At 44.3% G+C, this 20145-nt stretch overlaps 1 protein-coding gene across 3 annotated transcripts in view; it reads left to right on the forward strand.

Annotated features, from left to right (window-relative positions):
* The window catches only part of LOC110531237 (low-density lipoprotein receptor-related protein 1), a 214679-nt gene that overhangs the window by 116440 nt on the left and 78094 nt on the right, over nt 1-20145 (forward strand). For all 3 annotated transcript variants that reach the window (XM_036988705.1, XM_036988706.1, XM_036988707.1), the window contains exons 22-28: nt 120-302; nt 1977-2174; nt 2332-2577; nt 3113-3310; nt 13189-13393; nt 18654-18818; nt 18934-19178. In XM_036988705.1, coding sequence (XP_036844600.1) covers nt 120-302; nt 1977-2174; nt 2332-2577; nt 3113-3310; nt 13189-13393; nt 18654-18818; nt 18934-19178 — 1440 coding nt within the window. The remainder of the gene's footprint in view (nt 1-119; nt 303-1976; nt 2175-2331; nt 2578-3112; nt 3311-13188; nt 13394-18653; nt 18819-18933; nt 19179-20145) is intronic.

Consider the following 20145-nt stretch of genomic DNA (forward strand, 5'->3'; position numbering starts at 1 on the left):
TGTGGTTGTCTTTAGATGAATGCACTAACTGTAAGTCACCCTGGATAATAGCGTCTGCTAAATGACTCATATGTAAAAATGTGAATGGAACTCGGATCTCTCTCCCTGTATCTCCCTAGCAACGCGTCCTCCAGGTGGTTGCCACGTGGATGAGTTCCAGTGTCGCATGGACAGCCTGTGCATCCCCATGCGCTGGCGCTGCGACGGGGACACAGACTGCATGGATCTGAGTGATGAGAACGACTGTGAGGGAGTGACACACATGTGTGACCCAGCCGTCAAGTTCAGCTGCCGGAACTCTGGTGAGTGTGTGGTGGCCTTTTCAGCCCTCAAGTGCAATTGGCTAACCACGCTATCTTCCTGTCTCTTCCTCTTTGCTATTGGCTAACTGAGTGTTTGACCTTTAGTGTTCTAGTCAGATCAGTCAGTTAGGATTCAGGAAGTGTGTTCATGCTCTGGTGTGTGCCATGGTCTTTTCTGTCCTCATGAGATTAGTCAGTGACATGCCGTAAATAATAGCCATGTCTTAGGGCAAGTATTGTCTGGGCGGACACACACACACACACACACACACACACACACACACACACACACACACACACACTTAAGAGAGCTTGTTATCTCAAGGGGCTTGCAGTGAAGAATATGACAACCATCTGCTCTCTGAAAACGAGGATGGCAATGTTTGACCCTTGGATCCCTTGGTTGACTCATGCGTGACCCCTGGATACACAGGGGATTAACACGGCCAGCAGCACTCACAAACAGACTGAATCACTGTAGTTATTTAGATTTATTTAATAGCAGCAGTCACAGCATGCCATATCAGCCATCACAAACCATCTCAAGGGCACATCTATGTTTCTCTATTAAGAGTTGAACTTACCAGATTGTTGTCTCTTTTCATGTTGTCATGGTGTTTCATTGTCCCTCAGCCTGTTGTATCAATAAGGCCTGGGTGTGATGTTGTTTGGTTATCTCCTCAGCCTGTTGTATCAATAAGGCCTAGATGTGATGTTGTCTGGTTATCTCCTCAGCCTGGAGTATTTGTAAGGCCTAGATGTGATGTTGTCTGGTTATCTCCTCAGCCTGTTGTATCAATAAGGCCTAGCTGTGATGTTGTCTGGTTCTCCTCAGCCTGGAGTATTTGTAAGGCCTAGATGTGATGTTGTCTGGTTATCTCCTCAGCCTGTTGTATATGTAAGGCCTAGATGTGATGTTGTCTGGTTATCTCCTCAGCCTGTTGTATATGTAAGGCCTAGGTGTGATGTTGTCTGGTTATCTCCTCAGCCTGTTGTATATGTAAGGCCTAGGTGTGGTGTTGTCTGGGTATCCACTCAGTCTGTTGTATATGTAAGACTTGACTTCTGTCCCCAGCTCGGTGTATCAGTAAGGCCTGGGTATGTGATGTTGTCTGGTTATCTCCTCAGCCTGGAGTATTTGTAAGGCCTAGATGTGATGTTGTCTGGTTATCTCCTCAGTCTGTTGTATATGTAAGGCCTAGGTGTGATGTTGTCTGGTTATCTCCTCAGCCTGTTGTATATGTAAGGCCTAGATGTGATGTTTTCTGGTTATCTCCTCAGCCTGTTGTATATGTAAGGCCTTGGTGTGATGTTGTCTGGTTATCTCCTCAGCCTGTTGTATATGTAAGGCCTAGGTGTGATGTTGGTTGGTTATCTCCTCAGCCTGTTGTATCAATAAGGCCTAGATGTGATGTTGTCTGGTTATCTCCTCAGCCTTGAGTATTTGTAAGGCCTAGATGTGATGTTGTCTGGTTATCTCCTCAGCCTGTTGTATATGTAAGGCCTAGGTGTGATGTTGTCTGGTTATCTCCTCAGCCTGTTGTATATGTAAGGCCTAGATGTGATGTTGTCTGGTTATCTCCTCAGCCTGTTGTATATGTAAGGCCTAGGTGTGATGTTGTCTGGGTATCCACTCAGTCTGTTGTATTCGTAAGACGTGACTTCTGTCCCCAGCTCGGTGTATCAGTAAGGCCTGGGTATGTGATGGTGACAGTGACTGTGAGGACAGTTCTGATGAGGACAACTGTGAGGCGTTGGTATGTAAACTGTCCCACCACGTCTGTGCCACCAACGCTTCTGTCTGTCTGCCCGCTGAGAAGCTGTGTGACGGCACTGACGACTGCCCTGATGGTTCCGACGAGAAACTCTGTGGTAAGAATACACTGTCTCACACTTTCACTTACTCACTCTCCCTACCCATAACCCTACCACCTCAGTCAAGGTAGGAATTGCATCTAACGTCTCATCTAATTGATTACCCCCCCCCCCCCCCCCTCTCTCTCGCTCTCTATTTCTCTACCCTTCACAGACCTGTGCTCCATAGACAACGGCGGCTGTAGCCACAACTGCTCCATCATCCCTGGGGAAGGCTTCATGTGTTCCTGCCCCCTGGGCATGGAGCTGGGTGCCGACAACAAGACCTGCAACATCATGAACCTCTGTGCCAAGCACCTCAAGTGCAGCCAGAAGTGTGAGCAGGAGAAGAGCAGTGTCAAGTGTTCTTGCTACGAGGGCTGGGAGCTGGAGACAGATATGGAGAGCTGCAAGAGCACTGGTGAGAAGGGGAGAGGAGGAAGAATGGTAGAAGAGGAAGAATGGGAGAGGAGGAAGAATGGGAGAGGAGGAAGAATGGTAGAAGAGGCAGAATGGGAGAGGAGGAAGAATGGTAGAAGAGGAAGAATGGGAGAGGAGGTAGAATGGTAGAAGAGGAAGAATGGGAGAGGAGGAAGAATAGGAGAGGAGGAAGAATGGGAGGGGGGTAAGGTAATGGGTAGGGTAGGGATCAGGTGATGGGGGGTTTGGGGAGAGGAGAGAAGAGAGAAGAGAAGAGAAGGGGAGAGGGGAGGAGGGAAACAGAGAGGGAAACAGGGTCAGGTAGTGGAGAAATAGAAAAGAGATGGTTTGGGACACATCAGATGGAGAAAATAATGATTGAATGTGTGGTGTAGAGAAGTTCTGCTAAATATTGCTCTTTGGCTAAGCTACAGTATTACTCAGAAGTACTACCCGGTCTCTCAGTGATTATGATTGGGCCCTGAGTGTTTCCTGTCTCACTATACATCCTGACCTAGAAGAACGTCTCCCCTCAGATCCTTTCAAGCCGTTCATCATCTTCTCCAACCGCCATGAGATCCGTCGTATTGACCTCCACAAGGGAGAGTTCAGCGTGTTGGTGCCTAACCTGAGGAACACCATCGCTCTGGACTTCCACCTCAGCCAGAACACCCTCTACTGGACTGACGTGGTGGAGGACAAGATCTATCGCGGGAAACTGTCCGACAATGGAGGTGAGGCAGTCTCCATTTTATCCAGCTTTTAACACTCACATAGCAGTCAATACAAACTGACATCCATGTCAATACAACACATTAATGGAGAGAGAAAACATAAAGAAATGTCCTGCGTTCTTAAAGATCTAATAAGAAGATAACTACTGTGACTTATTATTAAAGAAATTAAAAGGATAATGGTAGAAGATTGTTCTGGCTGTGTCAAAAGCTCTATCTTCTGTTTTAGGAGGGAGGTGAGGGTTGGGAGGAGGTGAGGTTTAGGTGGAGATGAGGGTTGGGAGGAGGTGAGGGTTGGGAGGGAGGTGAGGATTAGGAAGAGGTGAGGGTTAGGAAGAGGTGAGGGTTAGGAGGGAGGTGAGGGTTGGGAGGGAGGTGAGGGTTGGGAGGGAGGGAGGTGATGGTTAAGAGGGAGGTGAGGGTTAGGAGGGAGGTGATGTTAGGAGGGATGTGAGGGTTAGGAAGAGGTGAGGGTTAGGAAGAGGTGAGGGTTAGGAGGGAGTTGAGGGTTAAGAAGAGAGGTGATGTTAGGAGGGGGGTGAGGGTTAGGAAGAGGTGAGGGTTAGGAAGAGGTGAGGGTTAGGGGGGAGTTGAGGGTTAAGAAGAGGTGAGTGTTAGGGAGGAGAGGTGAGGTGAGGGTTAGGAGGGAGGTGAGGGTTAGGAAGAGGTTAGGGTTAGGAAGAGGTGAGGGTTAGGAAGAGGTAAGGGTTAGGAGAGGTGAGGGTTAAGAGGGAGGTGAGGGTTTGGAGGGAGGTGAGGGTTTGGAGGGAGGTGAGGGTTAGGGGGAGGAGAGGGTTAGGAAGATTTGAGAGTTAGGAGGGAGGTAAGGGTTAGGAAGAGGTAAGGGTTAGGAGGGAGGAGAGGGTTGTGAGGGAGGAGAGGGTTGGGAGGGAGGTGATGGTTAGGAACGAGATGAGGGTTAGGAGGGAGGTGATGTTAGGAGGGAGGTGAGGGTTAGGAAGAGGTGAGGGTTAGGAGGGAGGTGGGGGTTAGGCAGAGGTGAGGGTTAGGAGGGAGTTGAGGGTTAGGAAGAGGTGAGTGTTAGGAAGATGAGGGTTAGGAGAGGTGAGGTGAGGGTTAGAAGGGAGGTGAGGGTTAGGAAGAAGTGGGGGTTAGGAAGAGGTGAGGGTTAGGAGAGGTGAGGGTTAAGAGGGAGGTGAGGGTTAGGGGGAAGGAGAGGGTTAGGAAGAGGTGAGGGTTAGGAGAGGTGAGGGTTAGGAAGGAGGAGAGGGTTAGGAAGATTTGAGGGTTAGCAGGGAGGTGAGGGTTAGGAAGAGGTAAGGTTTAGGAGCGAGGTGAGGTTTAGGAGCGAGGTGAGGGTTAGGAGGGAGGAGAGGGTTTGGAAGAGGTGAGGGTTAGGAGAGGTGAGGGTTAGGGTTAGGAAGGAGGAGAGGGTTAGGAAGAGGTGAGGGTTAGGAGGGAGGTTTGGAATAGGAGAGGTCAGGGTTAGGAAGGAGGAGAGGGTTAGGAAGAGGTGAGGGTTAGGAGGGAGGATTGGGTTAGGAGAGGTGAGGTGAGGGTTAGGAAGGAGGAGAGGGTTAGGAGAGGTGAGGGTTAGGAGGGAGGTTTGGGTTAGGAGAGGTGAGGAGAGGGTTAGGAAGGAGGAGAGGGTTAGGAAGGAGGAGAGGGTTAGGAGAGGTGAGGGTTAGGAGGGAGGTTTGGGTTAGGAGAGGTGAGGTGAGGCTTAGGAGGGAGGTTTAGGTTAGGAGGAGTTGAGGGTTAGGAGGGAAGTGATGGTTTAAGCATCTCTTTATATTTTGGGTGATTCTGTGTCTTTTCTAGTGTATGTTTTTTTATTCTATTATGCTGCAGCCAATTTCCCCTTTCTGGGACAATAACACTCTATGACTACTTTATGACATATCACAAAGAGACAAGGGTAGTGGCAGAATATATTCTGGAAACCCCATCACTAGCATGGCCAAAGCTCTACTTGTCTGCCTGGTTTTGCATCAGCCAACATAGAACATAGAACAACAACATTGATGTATATGCTGATTCGGTGAGCGAGTTTATTAGCAAGTGCATCGGTGACGTTGTTCCCACGGCTACTATTAAAACCTTCCCCAACCAGAAACCGTGGATTGATGGCAGCATTCGAGCAAAACTGAAAGCGTGAACCACTACTTTTAATCAGTGCAAGGCGACTTGAAACATGACCGAATACAAACAGTGTAGCTATTCCCTCCGCAAGGCAATCAAACAAGCTAAGCTTCAGTATAGAGACAAAGTAGAGTTGCAATTCAACGGCTTAGACACGCAGGGTCTACAGTTAATCACAGACTACAAAAAAAAACAGCCCCGTCACGAACCCCGATGTCTTGCTCCCAGAGAAACTAAACAACTTCTTTGCTCGCTTTGAGGACAATACAGTGCCACCGACACGGCCCGCTACCAAAACCTGCAGGTTCTCCTTCACCGCAGCCAACGTGAGTAAAACATTTAAACGTGTTAAACCTCGCAAGGCTGACGGCCCAGACGGCATCCCTAGCCACGTCCTCAGAGCATGCGCAGACCAGCTGGCTGGTGTGTTTACAGACATATTCAATCAATCCCTATCCCAGTCTGATCTTCCCACATGCTTCAAGAGGGCCACCATTGTTCCTGTTCCTAAGAAAGCTAAGTTAACTGAGCTAATCGACTATCGACTTTCTTCCGTCATCATGAAGTGCTTTGAGACTAGTCAAGGATCATATCACCTAAACCTTACCTGACACCCTAGACCCACTCCAATTTGCTTACCGCCCCAATAGGTCCACAGATGGCGCAATCGCAATCCCACTGCACACTGCCCTAACCCATCTGGACAAGAGGAATACCTACAGTATGTAAGAATGCTGTTCATCGACTACACCTCAACATTTAACACCATAGTACCCTCTAAACTCGTCATTAAGCTTGAGACCCTGGGTCTCGACCCCGCCCTGTGCAACTGGGTCCTGGACTTCCTGACGGGCCACCCCCAGGTGGTGAGGGTAGGAAACAACATCTCCACCCCGCTGATCCTCAACACAGGGGCCCCACAAGGGTGCGTTCTCAGCCCTGTGCTCCCTGTTCACCCATGACTGCGTGGCCATGCACGCTTCCAACTCAATCATTAAGTTTGCAGACGACACTACAGTGGTAGGCTTGATTACCAACAACAACAAGACGGCCTACAAGGAGGAGGTGAGGGCCCTCGGAGTGTGGTGTCAAGAAAATAACCTCACACTCAACGTCAACAAAACAAAGGAGATGATCGTGGACTTCAGGAAACAGCAGAGGTAGCGCGCCCCTATCCACATCGACAGGACAATAGTGGAGAAGGTGGAAAGATGTAAGTTCCTCGATGTACACATCACGGACAAACTGAATTGGCCCACCCACACAGACAGCGTGGTGAAGAAGGTGCAACAGTGCCTCTTCAACCTCAGGAGGCTGAAGAAATTTGGCTTGTCACCAAAAACACTTACAAACTTTTACAGATGCACAATCGAGAGCATCCTGTCGGGCTGTATCACCACCTGTTACGGCAATTGTTCCGCCCACAACCGTAAGGCTCTCCAGAGGGTAATGAGGTCTGCACAACGTATCACCGGGGGAAACTACCTGCCCTCCAGGACACCTACACCACCCAATGTCACAGGAAGGCCATAAAAATAATCAAGGACAACAACCACCCGAGCCACTTCCTGTTCACCCCGCTATCATCCAGAAGGCGGGGTCAGTACAGGTGCGTCAAAGCTGGGACCGAGAGGCTGAAAAACAGCTTCTATCTCAAGGCCATCAGACCGTTAAACAGCCATCACTAACATTGAGTGGCTGCTGCCAACATAGACTCAAATCTCTAGGATGTAGTAGATGTATCACTAGTCACTTTAAACAATGACACTTTATATAATGTTTACATACCATACATTACTCATCGCATATGTACAGTATATACTGTACTCTATACCATCTACTGCATCTTGCCCCTGCCGTTTGGCCATCGATCATCCATATATTTATGTGTACATATTCTTATTCATTCCTTTACACTTGTGTGTAAAAGGTAGTTGTTGTGAAATTGTTAGATAACTTATTAGATATTACTGCACGGTCGGAACTAGAAGCATTTCACTACACTCGCAGTAACATCTGCTAACCATGTGTCTGTAAATTTCATTTGATTTGAACTGGCTTCAAAATTAGAAAGCATCTGGAGTAGAAAGGACAATGTTTTTATTATTTAATTTAATTTAATTATTCTCTTAGGACAAGAAAATAGGTTATGCAAAATGTGTACTTTTTCTGAGTGAATGTACTTTTCCTGAACTTTGTCTCTTTGTCTCTTCCCATTTGTCTCACCGTCTGTTGCGTGACTGCAGCCAGCCTTGGCCAGAGCTACACACGCGCACCACACACACACAGGTGCACGTACACACACACACACACACACACACACACACACACACACACACACACACACACACAGACACACACTGTGGGGTAGCTAGGGGACACTACACTACACACCCTGTTCCCACCCCTCCTAAAAACAACCCTCCTACGAGACATTGCGTCCAAGCCATACATCAGTCCATGCTGCTTCTGACTGAAGACGATTCAGCAATTCAGCAGCTTCTAAACTGTGGTGCAAACATGGTCACTGTGTACTGCCAACAACAAACAAAAGAGCCAACTGTGGATTCCGCAGTATAACAACAACCAAGCTGTGAGAGGCCCTCTCCCTCTAATGCTCTAATGACTGTTGGAAGGCCATGTGAAGGACTCCACAGTATCATCAGCTGTACACCATTACTGCTTAGCTTTCATTGAGGTCCCAGGCTTTACTGGGAACAGAGGGATAGCTGCACAAGTGCACATGGGGAGATGGAGGTGTGTGTGTGTGTGTGTTTGTGTTTAACTATTATTGATGGGACCAGAAGTAAGTTAAGGTTAGAATTAATGTTAGGGTTAGTTTTAGGGTTAAGGTTAGGGATAATAGGATTTTGAATGGGACTGAATTGTGTGTCCCCACAAGGTTAGTTGTACAAGACTGTGTGTGTGTGCCCATGTGTGTGTGTGCACCTGTGCATGTATGCATATCTCTGTGTGTGTTACCTCTGCAGTGTGGCCCCTCATCCCAGCCAACCTCCCACTAGAAGTCCCCAACTACAAACTCTCCACTAGAAGTCCCCAACTAGAAACCTTCCACTAGAAGTCCCCAACTACAAACTCTCCACTAGAAGTCCCCAACTAGAAACCTTCCACTAGAAGTCCCCAACTAGAAACCTTCCACTAGAATTCCCCAACTAAAAGCTTTCCGCTAGAAGTCCCCAACTAGAAACTTTCCGCTAGAAGTCCCCAACTAGAAACCTTCCACTAGAAGTCCCCAACTAGAAACCTTCCACTAGAAGTCCCCAACTAAAAGCTTTCCGCTAGAAGTCCCCAACTAGAAACTTTCCGCTAGAAGTCCCCAACTAGAAACCTTCCACTAGAATTCCCCAACTAGAAACTTTCCGCTAGAAGTCTCCAACTAGAAGCTTTCCGCTAGAAGTCCCCAACTAGAAACCTTCCGCTAGAAGTCCCCAACTAGAAACTTTCCGCTAGAAGTCTCCAACTAGAAGCTTTCCGCTAGAAGTCCCCAACTAGAAACTTTCCGCTAGAAGTCTCCAACTAGAAGCTTTCCGCTAGAAGTCCCCAACTAGAAACTTTCCGCTAGAAGTCCCCAACTAGAAGCTTTCCGCTAGAAGTCCCCAACTAGAAGCTTTCCGCTAGAAGTCCCCAACTAGAAACTTTCCACTAGAAGTCCCCAACTAGAAGCTTTCCGCTAGAAGTCCCCAACTAGAAACCTTCCGCTAGAAGTCCCCAACTAGAAACCTTCCACTAGAAGTCCCCAACTAGAAACTTTCCGCTAGAAGTCTCCAACTAGAAGCTTTCCGCTAGAAGTCCCCAACTAGAAACTTCCCGCTAGAAGTCCCCAACTAGAAACTTTCCGCTAGAAGACCCCAACTAGAAACCTTCCACTAGAAGTCCCCAACTAGAAACTTTCCGCTAGAAGTCCCCAACTAGAAACTTTCCACTAGAAGTCCCCAACTAGAAGCTTTCCGCTAGAAGTCCCCAACTAGAAGCTTTCCGCTAGAAGTCCCCAACTAGAAACTTTCCACTAGAAGTCCCCAACTAGAAGCTTTCTGCTAGAAGTCCCCAACTAGAAACTTTCCACTAGAAGTCCCCAACTAAAAGCTTTCCGCTAGAAGTCCCCAACTAGAAGCTTTCCGCTAGAAGTCCCCAACTAGAAACTTTCCACTAGAAGTCCCCAACTAGAAGCTTTCCGCTAGAAGTCCCCAACTAGAAACTTTCCACTAGAAGTCCCCAACTAGAAACTTTCCGCTAGAAGTCCCCAACTAAAAGCTTTCCGCTAGAAGTCTCCAACTAGAAGCTTTCCGAAAGAAGTCCCCAACTAGAAACTTTGCGCTAGAAGTCCCCAACTAGAAGCTTTGCGCTAGAAGTCCCCAACTAGAAACTTTCCGCTAGAAGTCCCCAACTAGAAGCTTTCCACTAGAAGTCCCCAACTAGAAACTTCCCGCTAGAAGTCCCCAACTAGAAACTTTCCGCTAGAAGTCCCCAACTAGAAACCTTCCGCTCGAAGTCCCCAACTAGAAACCTTCCACTAGAAGTCCCCAACTAGAAACCTTCCACTAGAAGTCCCCAACTAGAAACTTTCCGCTAGAAGTCCCCAACTAAAAGCTTTCCGCTAGAAGTCTCCAACTAGAAGCTTTCCGCTAGAAGTCCCCAACTAGAAACTTTGCGCTAGAAGTCCCCAACTAGAAGCTTTCCGCTAGAAGTCCCCAACTAGAAACTTTCCGCTAGAAGTCCCCAACTAGAAACTTTCCACTAGAAGTCCCCAACTAGAAGCTTTCCGCTAGAAGTCCCCAACTAGAAGCTTTCCGCTAGAAGTCCCCAACTAGAAACTTTCCACTAGAAGTCCCCAACTAGAAACTTTCCGCTAGAAGTCCCCAACTAGAAGCTTTCCGCTAGAAGTCCCCAACTAGAAACTTTGCGCTAGAAGTCCCCAACTAGAAGCTTTCCGCTAGAAGTCCCCAACTAGAAACTTTCCACTAGAAGTCCCCAACTAGAAACCTTCCGCTAGAAGTCTCCAACTAGAAGCTTTCCGCTAGAAGTCCCCAACTAGAAACTTTGCGCTAGAAGTCCCCAACTAGAAGCTTTGCGCTAGAAGTCCCCAACTAGAAACTTTCCGCTAGAAGTCCCCAACTAGAAGCTTTCCACTAGAAGTCCCCAACTAGAAACTTCCCGCTAGAAGTCCCCAACTAGAAACTTTGCGCTAGAAGTCCCCAACTAGAAGCTTTCCGCTAGAAGTCCCCAACTAGAAACTTTCCACTAGTAGTCCCCAACTAGAAACCTTCCGCTAGAAGTCCCCAACTAGAAACTTTCCACTAGAAGTCCCCAACTAGAAGCTTTCCGCTAGAAGTCCCCAACTAGAAGCTTTCCGCTAGAAGTCCCCAACTAGAAACTTTCCACTAGAAGTCCCCAACTAGAAACTTTCCGCAAGAAGTCCCCAACTAGAAGCTTTCCGCTAGAAGTCCCCAACTAGAAACTTTGCACTAGAAGTCCCCAACTAGAAGCTTTCCGCTAGAAGTCCCCAACTAGAAACTTTCCACTAGAAGTCCCCAACTAGAAACCTTCCGCTAGAAGTCCCCAACTAGAAACTTTCCACTAGAAGTCCCCAACTAGAAGCTTTCCGCTAGAAGTCCCCAACTAGAAGCTTTCCGCTAGAAGTCCCCAACTAGAAGCTTTCCGCTAGAAGTCCCCAACTAGAAACTTTCCACTAGAAGTCCCCAACTAGAAACTTTCCGCTAGAAGTCCCCAACTAGAAACTTTCCACTAGAAGTCCCCAACTAGAAGCTTTCCGCTAGAAGTCCCCAACTAGAAACTCTACACTAGAAACCCTCCACTAGAAACCACCCACTAGAAACTCTCCACTAGAAACCCCCCACTAGAAACTCTCCACTAGAAACTCTCCACTAGAAACGCCACACTAGAAACTAGAAACCCCACACTAGAAACTCTCCACTAGAAACTCTCCACTAGAAACCCCCCACTAGAAACCCTCCACTAGAAACTCTCCACTAGAAACCCCACACTAGAAACTCTCCACTAGAAACCCTCCACTAGAAACCCCCCACTAGAAACTAGAAACCCCACACTAGAAACTCTCCACTAGATACCCCCCACTAGAAACTCTCCACTAGAAACTCTCCACTAGAAACCCCCCACTAGAAACTAGAAACCCCACACTAGAAACTCTCCACTAGATACCCCCCACTAGAAACTCTCCACTAGAAACTCTCCACTAGAAACCCCCCACTAGAAACTCTCCACTAGAAACTCTCCACTAGAAACGCCACACTAGAAACTCTCCACTAGAAACTCTCCACTAGAAACCCCCCACTAGAAACCCTCCACTAGAAACTCTCCACTAGAAACCCCACACTAGAAACTCTCCACTAGAAACCCTCCACTAGAAACCCCCCACTAGAAACTAGAAACCCCACACTAGAAACTCTCCACTAGATACCCCCCACTAGAACCCCCCCACTAGAAACTCTCCACTAGAAACCCCCCACTAGAAACTCTCCACTAGAAACTCTCCACTAGAAACTCCACACTAGAAACTCTCCACTAGAAACCCTCCACTAGAAGCCCTCCACTAGAAACCCCCCACTAGAAACTCTCCACTAGAAACTCTCCACTAGAAACCCCACACTAGAAACCCTCCACTAGAAACCCTCCACTAGAAGCCCTCCACTAGAAACACTCCACTTGAAGCCCTCCACTAGAAACATTCCACTAGAAACTCTCCACTAGAAACCCTCCACTAGAAACCCTCCACTAGAAACTCTCTACTAGAAACTCTCCACTAGAAACCCCCCACTAGAAACCCTCCACTAGAAACTCTCCACTAGAAACCCCTCTTTAGAAGCCCTCCACTAGAAACCCCTCTTTTCAAGTCCTCCACTAGAAACCCCTATTTTCAAGCCCTCCACTAGAAACCCCTCTTTAGAAGCCCTCCACTAGAAACCCCTCTTTAGAAACCCTCCACTAGAAACCCTCCACTAGAAACCCTCCACTAGAAACCCTCCACTAGAAACTCTCCACTAGAAACCTTCCACTAGAAACTCTCCACTAGAAACTCTCCACTAGAAGCCCTCCACTAGAAACTCTCCACTAGAAACTCTCCACTAGAAACCTCCCACTAAAAACCTCCCACTAGAAGCCCTCTACTAGAAACCCCCCACTAGAAACCCCCCACTAGAAACCCTCAACTCAAACCCCCCCACTTGAAGCCCTCCACTAGAAACCCCCCACTAGAAACCCTCAACTCGAAACCCCCCACTAGAAACCCCCCACTTGAAGCCCTCCACTAGAACCCCCCCACTAGAAACCCCCCACAAGAAATCCTACACTGACAGACCAACTGACTGACTCAGATTCCACAGAGAAGGAATTCTAAACAATCCTCTCAGTTTGTCAGCTGTTTGCTGCAGTTAAACATGTGAGCTGCAGGATGGAGTTAGTCTCTAGCTGCTGTCTTTTGACTAGACAGACATATTGTATTACTTCAGCAGATATTTCCCCATTGCATAAAGCTCTAATACAGCTTGGTTCACTGGGTACCATTTCTGTCATGTCCATTATGAAGAGCTATCTAATCATGTTATTTTCTTCAAATTTCATCAAATCGTTTTTTTCCTTCTGTGTATTGAGGTAAGTGATTGGAGTGTCAAACAAATCTACAATTTCCCATGCAAGGCGCTAACCCAGCCATCTTCTATCTCCCATTTCATACCCTACCCCTCTCTCCTCCCCTCCATCCCCCCTCCTACCCCCTCCAGCTCTGACCAGTTTCGAGGTGGTGATCCAGTATGGCCTGGCCACTCCAGAAGGGCTGGCTGTGGACTGGATAGCAGGGAACATCTACTGGGTGGAGAGTAACCTAGATCAGATAGAGGTAGCCAAGCTGGACGGAACCATGAGGACCACCCTCCTGGCTGGTGAGGTGGAGCACCCACGGGCCATCGCCCTCGACCCCAGAGATGGGTGAGGAAACAAAACTATAGATTACAAAACAGTAAAACGTAGATTAGTATAGAACAGTAAAGTGTAGATTAGTATAGAACAGTAAAGTGTAGATTAGTATAGAACAGTAAAGTGTAGATGAATATAGAACAGTAAAGCGTAGATTACTGTAGAATAGTAAAGTGTAGATTACTGTAGAACAGTAAAGTGTAGATTAGTATAGAACAGTAAAGCGTAGATTACTGTAGAATAGTAAAGTGTAGATTAGTATAGAACAGTAAAGCGTAGATTAGTATAGAACAGTAAAGCGTAGATTACTGTAGAACAGTAAAGTGTAGATTAGTATAGAACAGTAAAGCGTAGATTAGTATAGAACAGTAAAGCGTAGATTACTGTAGAATAGTAAAGTGTAGATTAGTATAGAACAGTAAAGCGTAGATTAGTATAGAACAGTAAAGCGTAGATTACTGTAGAACAGTAAAGTGTAGATTAGTATAGAACAGTAAAGCGTAGATTACTGTAGAATAGTAAAGTGTAGATTACTGTAGAATAGTAAAGTGTAGATTAGTATAGAACAGTAAAGCGTAGATTAGTATAGAACAGTAAAGCGTAGATTACTGTAGAATAGTAAAGTGTAGATTAGTATAGAACAGTAAAGCGTAGGTTACTGTAGAACAGTAAAGCATAGATTACTGTAGAACAGTAAAGTGTAGATTAGTATAGAACAGTAAAGCGTAGATTACTGTAGAACAGTAAAGTGCAGATTAGTATAGAACAGTAAAGCGTAGATTACTGTAGAATAGTAAAGTGTAGATTAGTATAGAACAGTAAAGCGTAGATTACTGTAGAACAGTAAAGTGCAGATTAGTATAGAACAGTAAAGCGTAGATTACTGTAGAACAGTAAAGTGCAGATTAGTATAGAACAGTAAAGCGTAGATTACTGTAGAATAGTAAAGTGTAGATTAGTATAGAACAGTAAAGCGTAGATTACTGTAGAACAGTAAAGTGCAGATTAGTATAGAACAGTAAAGCGTAGATTACTGTAGAATAGTAAAGTGTAGATTAGTATAGAACAGTAAAGCGTAGATTACTGTAGAACAGTAAAGTGCAGATTAGTATAGAACAGTAAAGTGTAGATTAGTATAGAACAGTAAAGTGTAGATTAGTATAGAACAGTAAAGTGTAGATTAGTATAGAACAGTAAAGCATAGATTACTGTAGAACAGTAAAGTGTAGATTAGTATAGAACAGTAAAGCGTAGATTAGTATAGAACAGTAAAGTGTAGATTAGTATAGGACAGTAAAATGTAGATTAGTATAGAACAGTAAAGCATAGATTACTGTAGAACAGTAAAGTGTAGATTAGTATAGAACAGTAAAGTGCAGATTAGTATAGAACAGTAAAGCGTAGATTACTGTAGAACAGTAAAGTGTAGATTAGTATAGAACAGTAAAGCGTAGATTACTGTAGAACAGTAAAGTGTAGATTAGTATAGAACAGTAAAGCGTAGATTACTGTAGAACAGTAAAGTGTAGATTAGTATAGAACAGTAAAGTGTAGATTAGTATAGAACAGTAATGTGTAGATTACTGTAGAACAGTAAAGCGTAGATTACTGTAGAACAGTAAAGTGTAGATTAGTATAGAACAGTAAAGCGTAGATTAATATAGAACAGTAAAGTGTAGATTAGTATAGAACAGTAAAGTGTAGATTACTGTAGAACAGTAAAGTGTAGATTAGTATAGAACAGTAAAGCGTAGATTACTGTAGAACAGTAAAGTGTAGATTAGTATAGAAGAGTAAAGTGTAGATTAGTATAGAACAGTAAAGTGTAGATTAGTATAGAAGAGTAAAGTGTAGATTAGTATAGAAGAGTAAAGTGTAGATTAGTATAGAACAGTAAAGTGTAGATTAGTATAGAACAGTAAAGTGTAGATTAGTATAGAAGAGTAAAGTGTAGATTAGTATAGAACAGTAAAGTGTAGATTAGTATAGAACAGTAAAGTGTAGATTACTGTAGAACAGTAAAGTGTAGATTAGTATAGAACAGTAAAGTGCAGATTAGTATAGAACAGTAAAGCGTAGATTACTGTAGAACAGTAAAGTGTAGATTAGTATAGAACAGTAAAGCGTAGATTACTGTAGAACAGTAAAGTGTAGATTAGTATAGAACAGTAAAGCGTAGATTACTGTAGAACAGTAAAGTGTAGATTAGTATAGAACAGTAAAGTGTAGATTAGTATAGAACAGTAATGTGTAGATTACTGTAGAACAGTAAAGCGTAGATTACTGTAGAACAGTAAAGTGTAGATTAGTATAGAAGAGTAAAGTGTAGATTAGTATAGAAGAGTAAAGTGTAGATTAGTATAGAACAGTAAAATGTAGATTAGTATAGAACAGTAAAGTGTAGATTAGTATAGAAGAGTAAAGTGTAGATTAGTATAGAACAGTAAAGTGTAGATTAGTATAGAACAGTAAAGTGTAGATTACTGTAGAACAGTAAAGTGTAGATTAGTATAGAACAGTAAAGTGTAGATTAGTATAGAACAGTAAAGCATAGATTACTGTAGAACAGTAAAGCGTAGATTACTGTAGAACAGTAAAGTGTAGATTAGTATAGAACAGTAAAGCGTAGATTACTGTAGAACAGTAAAGTGTAGATTAGTATAGAACAGTAAAGCATAGATTACTGTAGAACAGTAAAGCGTAGATTACTGTAGAACAGTAAAGTGTAGATTAGTATAGAACAGTAAAGTGTAGATTAGTATAGAACAGTAAAGCGTAGATTACTGTAGAACAGTAAAGTGTAGATTAGTATAGAAGAGTAAAGCGTAGATTACTGTAGAACAGTAAAGTGTAGATTAGTATAGAACAGTAAAGCGTAGATTACTGTAGAACAGTAAAGTGTAGATTAGTATAGAAGAGTAAAGTGTAGATTTTGACCACAGTAAAAAAAAAAAGAAGAAAAAAAAGACATGATTTCAATAAAAAGATACAACAAGCTGAAACGAGCCACGTACGATTCCCCACATGGCAGCTTCTTCTTGTCATTGGTGCTAGCTATCTATATCCCAGGGCCATCACACTGGACCCATGCGATGGGTAGATAACATGGAACCATAGAATAGATACCATATTTTATGTAACCTTTATTTAACTAGGCAAGTCAGTTAAGAACAAACTCTTATTTAAAATGGCGGCCTAGGAACAGTGGATTAACTGCCTTGTTCAGGGACAGAACGACAGATGTTTTACAGCTCGGGGACTCAATCTAGCAACCTTTCAGTTACTGTCCCAACGCTCTAACCACTAGGCTACCTGCCACTGCGCAGTTCCATGGTATCTGTTCTATGGTTCTATAGTATCTGTTCAATGGTTCTATGGTATATGTTCTATGGTTCTATGGTATTGGTTCTACAGTATCTGTTCTATGGTATCTGATCTATAGTTCTATAGTATCTGTTCTATGATATCTGTTCTATGGTTCCATGGTATCTGTTCTATGGTATATGTTCTATGTTTCTGTAGTATATGTTATATGGTTCTACTTTTGGGCTCCAGAGTGGCGCAGTGGTCTAAGGCACCGCATTTCAGTGCATGATGTGTCATTACAGACTCTGGTTTGATTCCAGGCTGAATCACAACCAGTGATTGGGAGTCCTATAGGGCGCTGCACAATTGGCCCAGCATTGTCCCGGTTAGGGTTTGGCCGGGGTAGACTGTCATTGTAAATAAGAATTTGGTCTTAACTGACTTGCCTAGTTAAATTAAGGTTACGTTAAAAAAAAAAATAGATACCATGGAACCATGCAGTGGCAGGTAGCCTGGTGGTTAGAGTGTTGGGCCAGTAACAGAAGGGTTGATAGATCAAATCTGCCCCTGAACAAGGCAGTTAACCCACTGTTCCTAGGCTGTCATTGTAAATAACAATTTGTTCTTAGATATAATAGATATCATGGAACCATAGAACCAAAGAGCCATAATGTGATTGCAGAGTAGTACCTCTTCACAGTCTCACACTGTATGTATGACATATAATATTAGTAAAAATTGTAGAATAATAGTGAAGACATGAAAACTATTAAATAACACATATGGAATCATGTAGTAACCAAAACAGTTTTAAACCAATCAGAATATATGTTATATTTGAGATTCTTCAAATAGCCACCCTTTTCCTTGATGACAGCTTTGCACACTCTTGGCATTCCCTCAACCAGCTTCACCTGGAATGCTTTTCCAACCGTCTTGAAGGAGTCCCCTCATATGCTGGGCACTTGTTGGCTGCTTTTCTTTCACTCTGCGATCCGACTCATCCAAAACCATCTCAATTTGGTTGAGGTCAGGGATTGTGGAGGCCAGGTTATCTGATACAGCACTCCATCACTCTCCTTCTTGGTAAAATAGCCCTAACACAGCCTGGAGGTGTGTTGGGTCATTGTCCTGTTGAAAAACCAATGATAGTCCCACTAAGCCCAAACCAGCAAAGCTCCACCACACCATAACACCACCTCCTCCAAGCTTTACGGTGGGAAATACACTGCGTCTCACAAAAACACGGCGGTTGGAATCAATGATCTCCAATTTGGACTCCAGACTAAAGGTCACATTTCCATCGGTCTAATGTCCATTGCTCATGTTTCTTGGCCCAAGTATGTCTCTTCTTATTATTGGTGTCCTTCAGTAGTGGTTTTTGTTCAGCAATTTGACCATGAAGGCTTGATTCACAATACTTGATTCTTCTCTGAACAGTTGATGTTGAGATGTGTCTGTTACTTAAACTCTGTGAAGCATTTATTTGGGCTGCAATTTCTGAGGCTGGTAATGAACTTATCCTCTGCAGCAGAGGTAATTCTGGGTCTTCCATTCCTGTGGTGGTCCTCATGAGAGCCAGTTTCATCATATTCCCCCTTCCTTGTCACAACACAACTGATTGGCTCACGCTTGTTAATTGAAATGCAGGTGACTACCTCATGAAGCTGGTTGAGAGAATGCCAAGAGTGTGCAAAGCTGTCATCAAGGCAAAGTGTGGCTATTTGAAGAATCTCAAATATAACATATATTTTGATTTGTTTAACACTTTTTTGCTTACTACATGATTCCATATGTGTTATTTCATAGATTTGAGGTCTTCACTATTATTCTACAATGTACAAAATAGTACAAATAAAGAAAAATGCTTGAATGAGTAGGTGTTCTAAAACTTTGGACCGGTAGTGTAATGCTGCTGAATATTCCTGAATGTGTGTTTCTCTTTCTCTTCTTTGTCTGTGACAAGTATTCTGTTCTGGACGGACTGGGATGCCAGCTTGCCCAGGATCGAGGCAGCATCTATGAGTGGTGAGGCCAGGAGGACTATCCACAGAGAGACTGGCAGCGGTGGCTGGCCCAACGGACTGACTGTAGACTACATGGAGAGACGCATTGTATGGATCGATGCCAGGTACTGTTGCTCTCCTTACTATACGCACCCACCCACGCACGCACGCACACACACACACACACACACACACACACACACACACACACACCTCCTCTCATAAATGTTTTCTCCCCAGGTCTGATGCCATTTACTCTGCTCTGTATGACGGCTCTGGTCTGATCGAGGTGCTGAGGGGTCATGAGTACCTGTCTCATCCTTTTGCTGTCACTATGTACGGAGGAGAGGTGTACTGGACTGACTGGAGGACCAACACCCTGGCCAAGGCCAACAAGTGGACCGGCAACAACGTAACCGTGGTCCAACGCACCAACACACAACCCTTCGACCTGCAGGTGTATCATCCCTCCAGACAGCCCCAGGGTAGGTCACACGGACGGACGGATGCTTACATAAATACATACAGTGCCTTCAGAAATTATTCATACCCCCTGACTTATTCCACATTTTGTTGTTACAGCCTGAATTCAGAATGTTCTCATCCATCTACACACAATACCCGATAATGAGAGTGAAAACATGTTTTTAGACATTTTTGCAAATTAAAGAAAATACTGAAATATCTCATTTACATAAGTACTCACACTCCTGAGTCCATATTTTGTACAAGCACCTTGTGTAGCGATTACAGCTGTGAGTCGTTATGGGTAAGTCTCTTAAGAGCTTTCCACACCTGGATTATGCAACATTTGTCCATTATAATTTTCTAAATATTTCAAGCTCTGTTAAATTGATTGTTGATCAGACGCAACCCATCCCGTTAGCGGGATCATTTTCATCAACAACCGCTGAATTGCAGAGCGCCACATTATTTAAAAAAAATTACTACAAATATTTATATTCATGAAATCACAAGTGCAATATAGCAAAACACAGCTTAGCTTTTTGTTAATCCACCTGTCGTGTCAGATTTTGAAAATATGCTTTACAGCAAAAGCAAACCAAGCGTTTGTGTAAGTTTATCGATCACTAGACAAAACATTATGAACACCTAGCATCAAAGTAGCTTGGTCACGAAAATCAGAAAAGCAATCAAATGAATCGCTTACCTTTGCTCTTCGGATGTTTTCACTCACGAGACAGTTACACAATAAATGCTCCTTTTGTTCCATGAAGATTATTTTTATGTCCAAAATACCTCCGTTTGTTTGGCGTTCAGAAATCCACAGGCTCGAGCGGTCACGACAACGCAGACGAAAATTCCGTAATGTCCACAGAAACATGTCAAATGTTTTTTATAATCAATCAGGTTGTTTTTAAAATATATAATCGATAATATATCAACCGGCACTGTCTCTTTTTCAGTAAGAGAGGGAGAGACAATGGCTGC

This window comes from Oncorhynchus mykiss, chromosome 9, assembly GCF_013265735.2.
Source record: "Oncorhynchus mykiss isolate Arlee chromosome 9, USDA_OmykA_1.1, whole genome shotgun sequence".
In the NCBI taxonomy this organism is placed as follows: domain Eukaryota; kingdom Metazoa; phylum Chordata; class Actinopteri; order Salmoniformes; family Salmonidae; genus Oncorhynchus; species Oncorhynchus mykiss.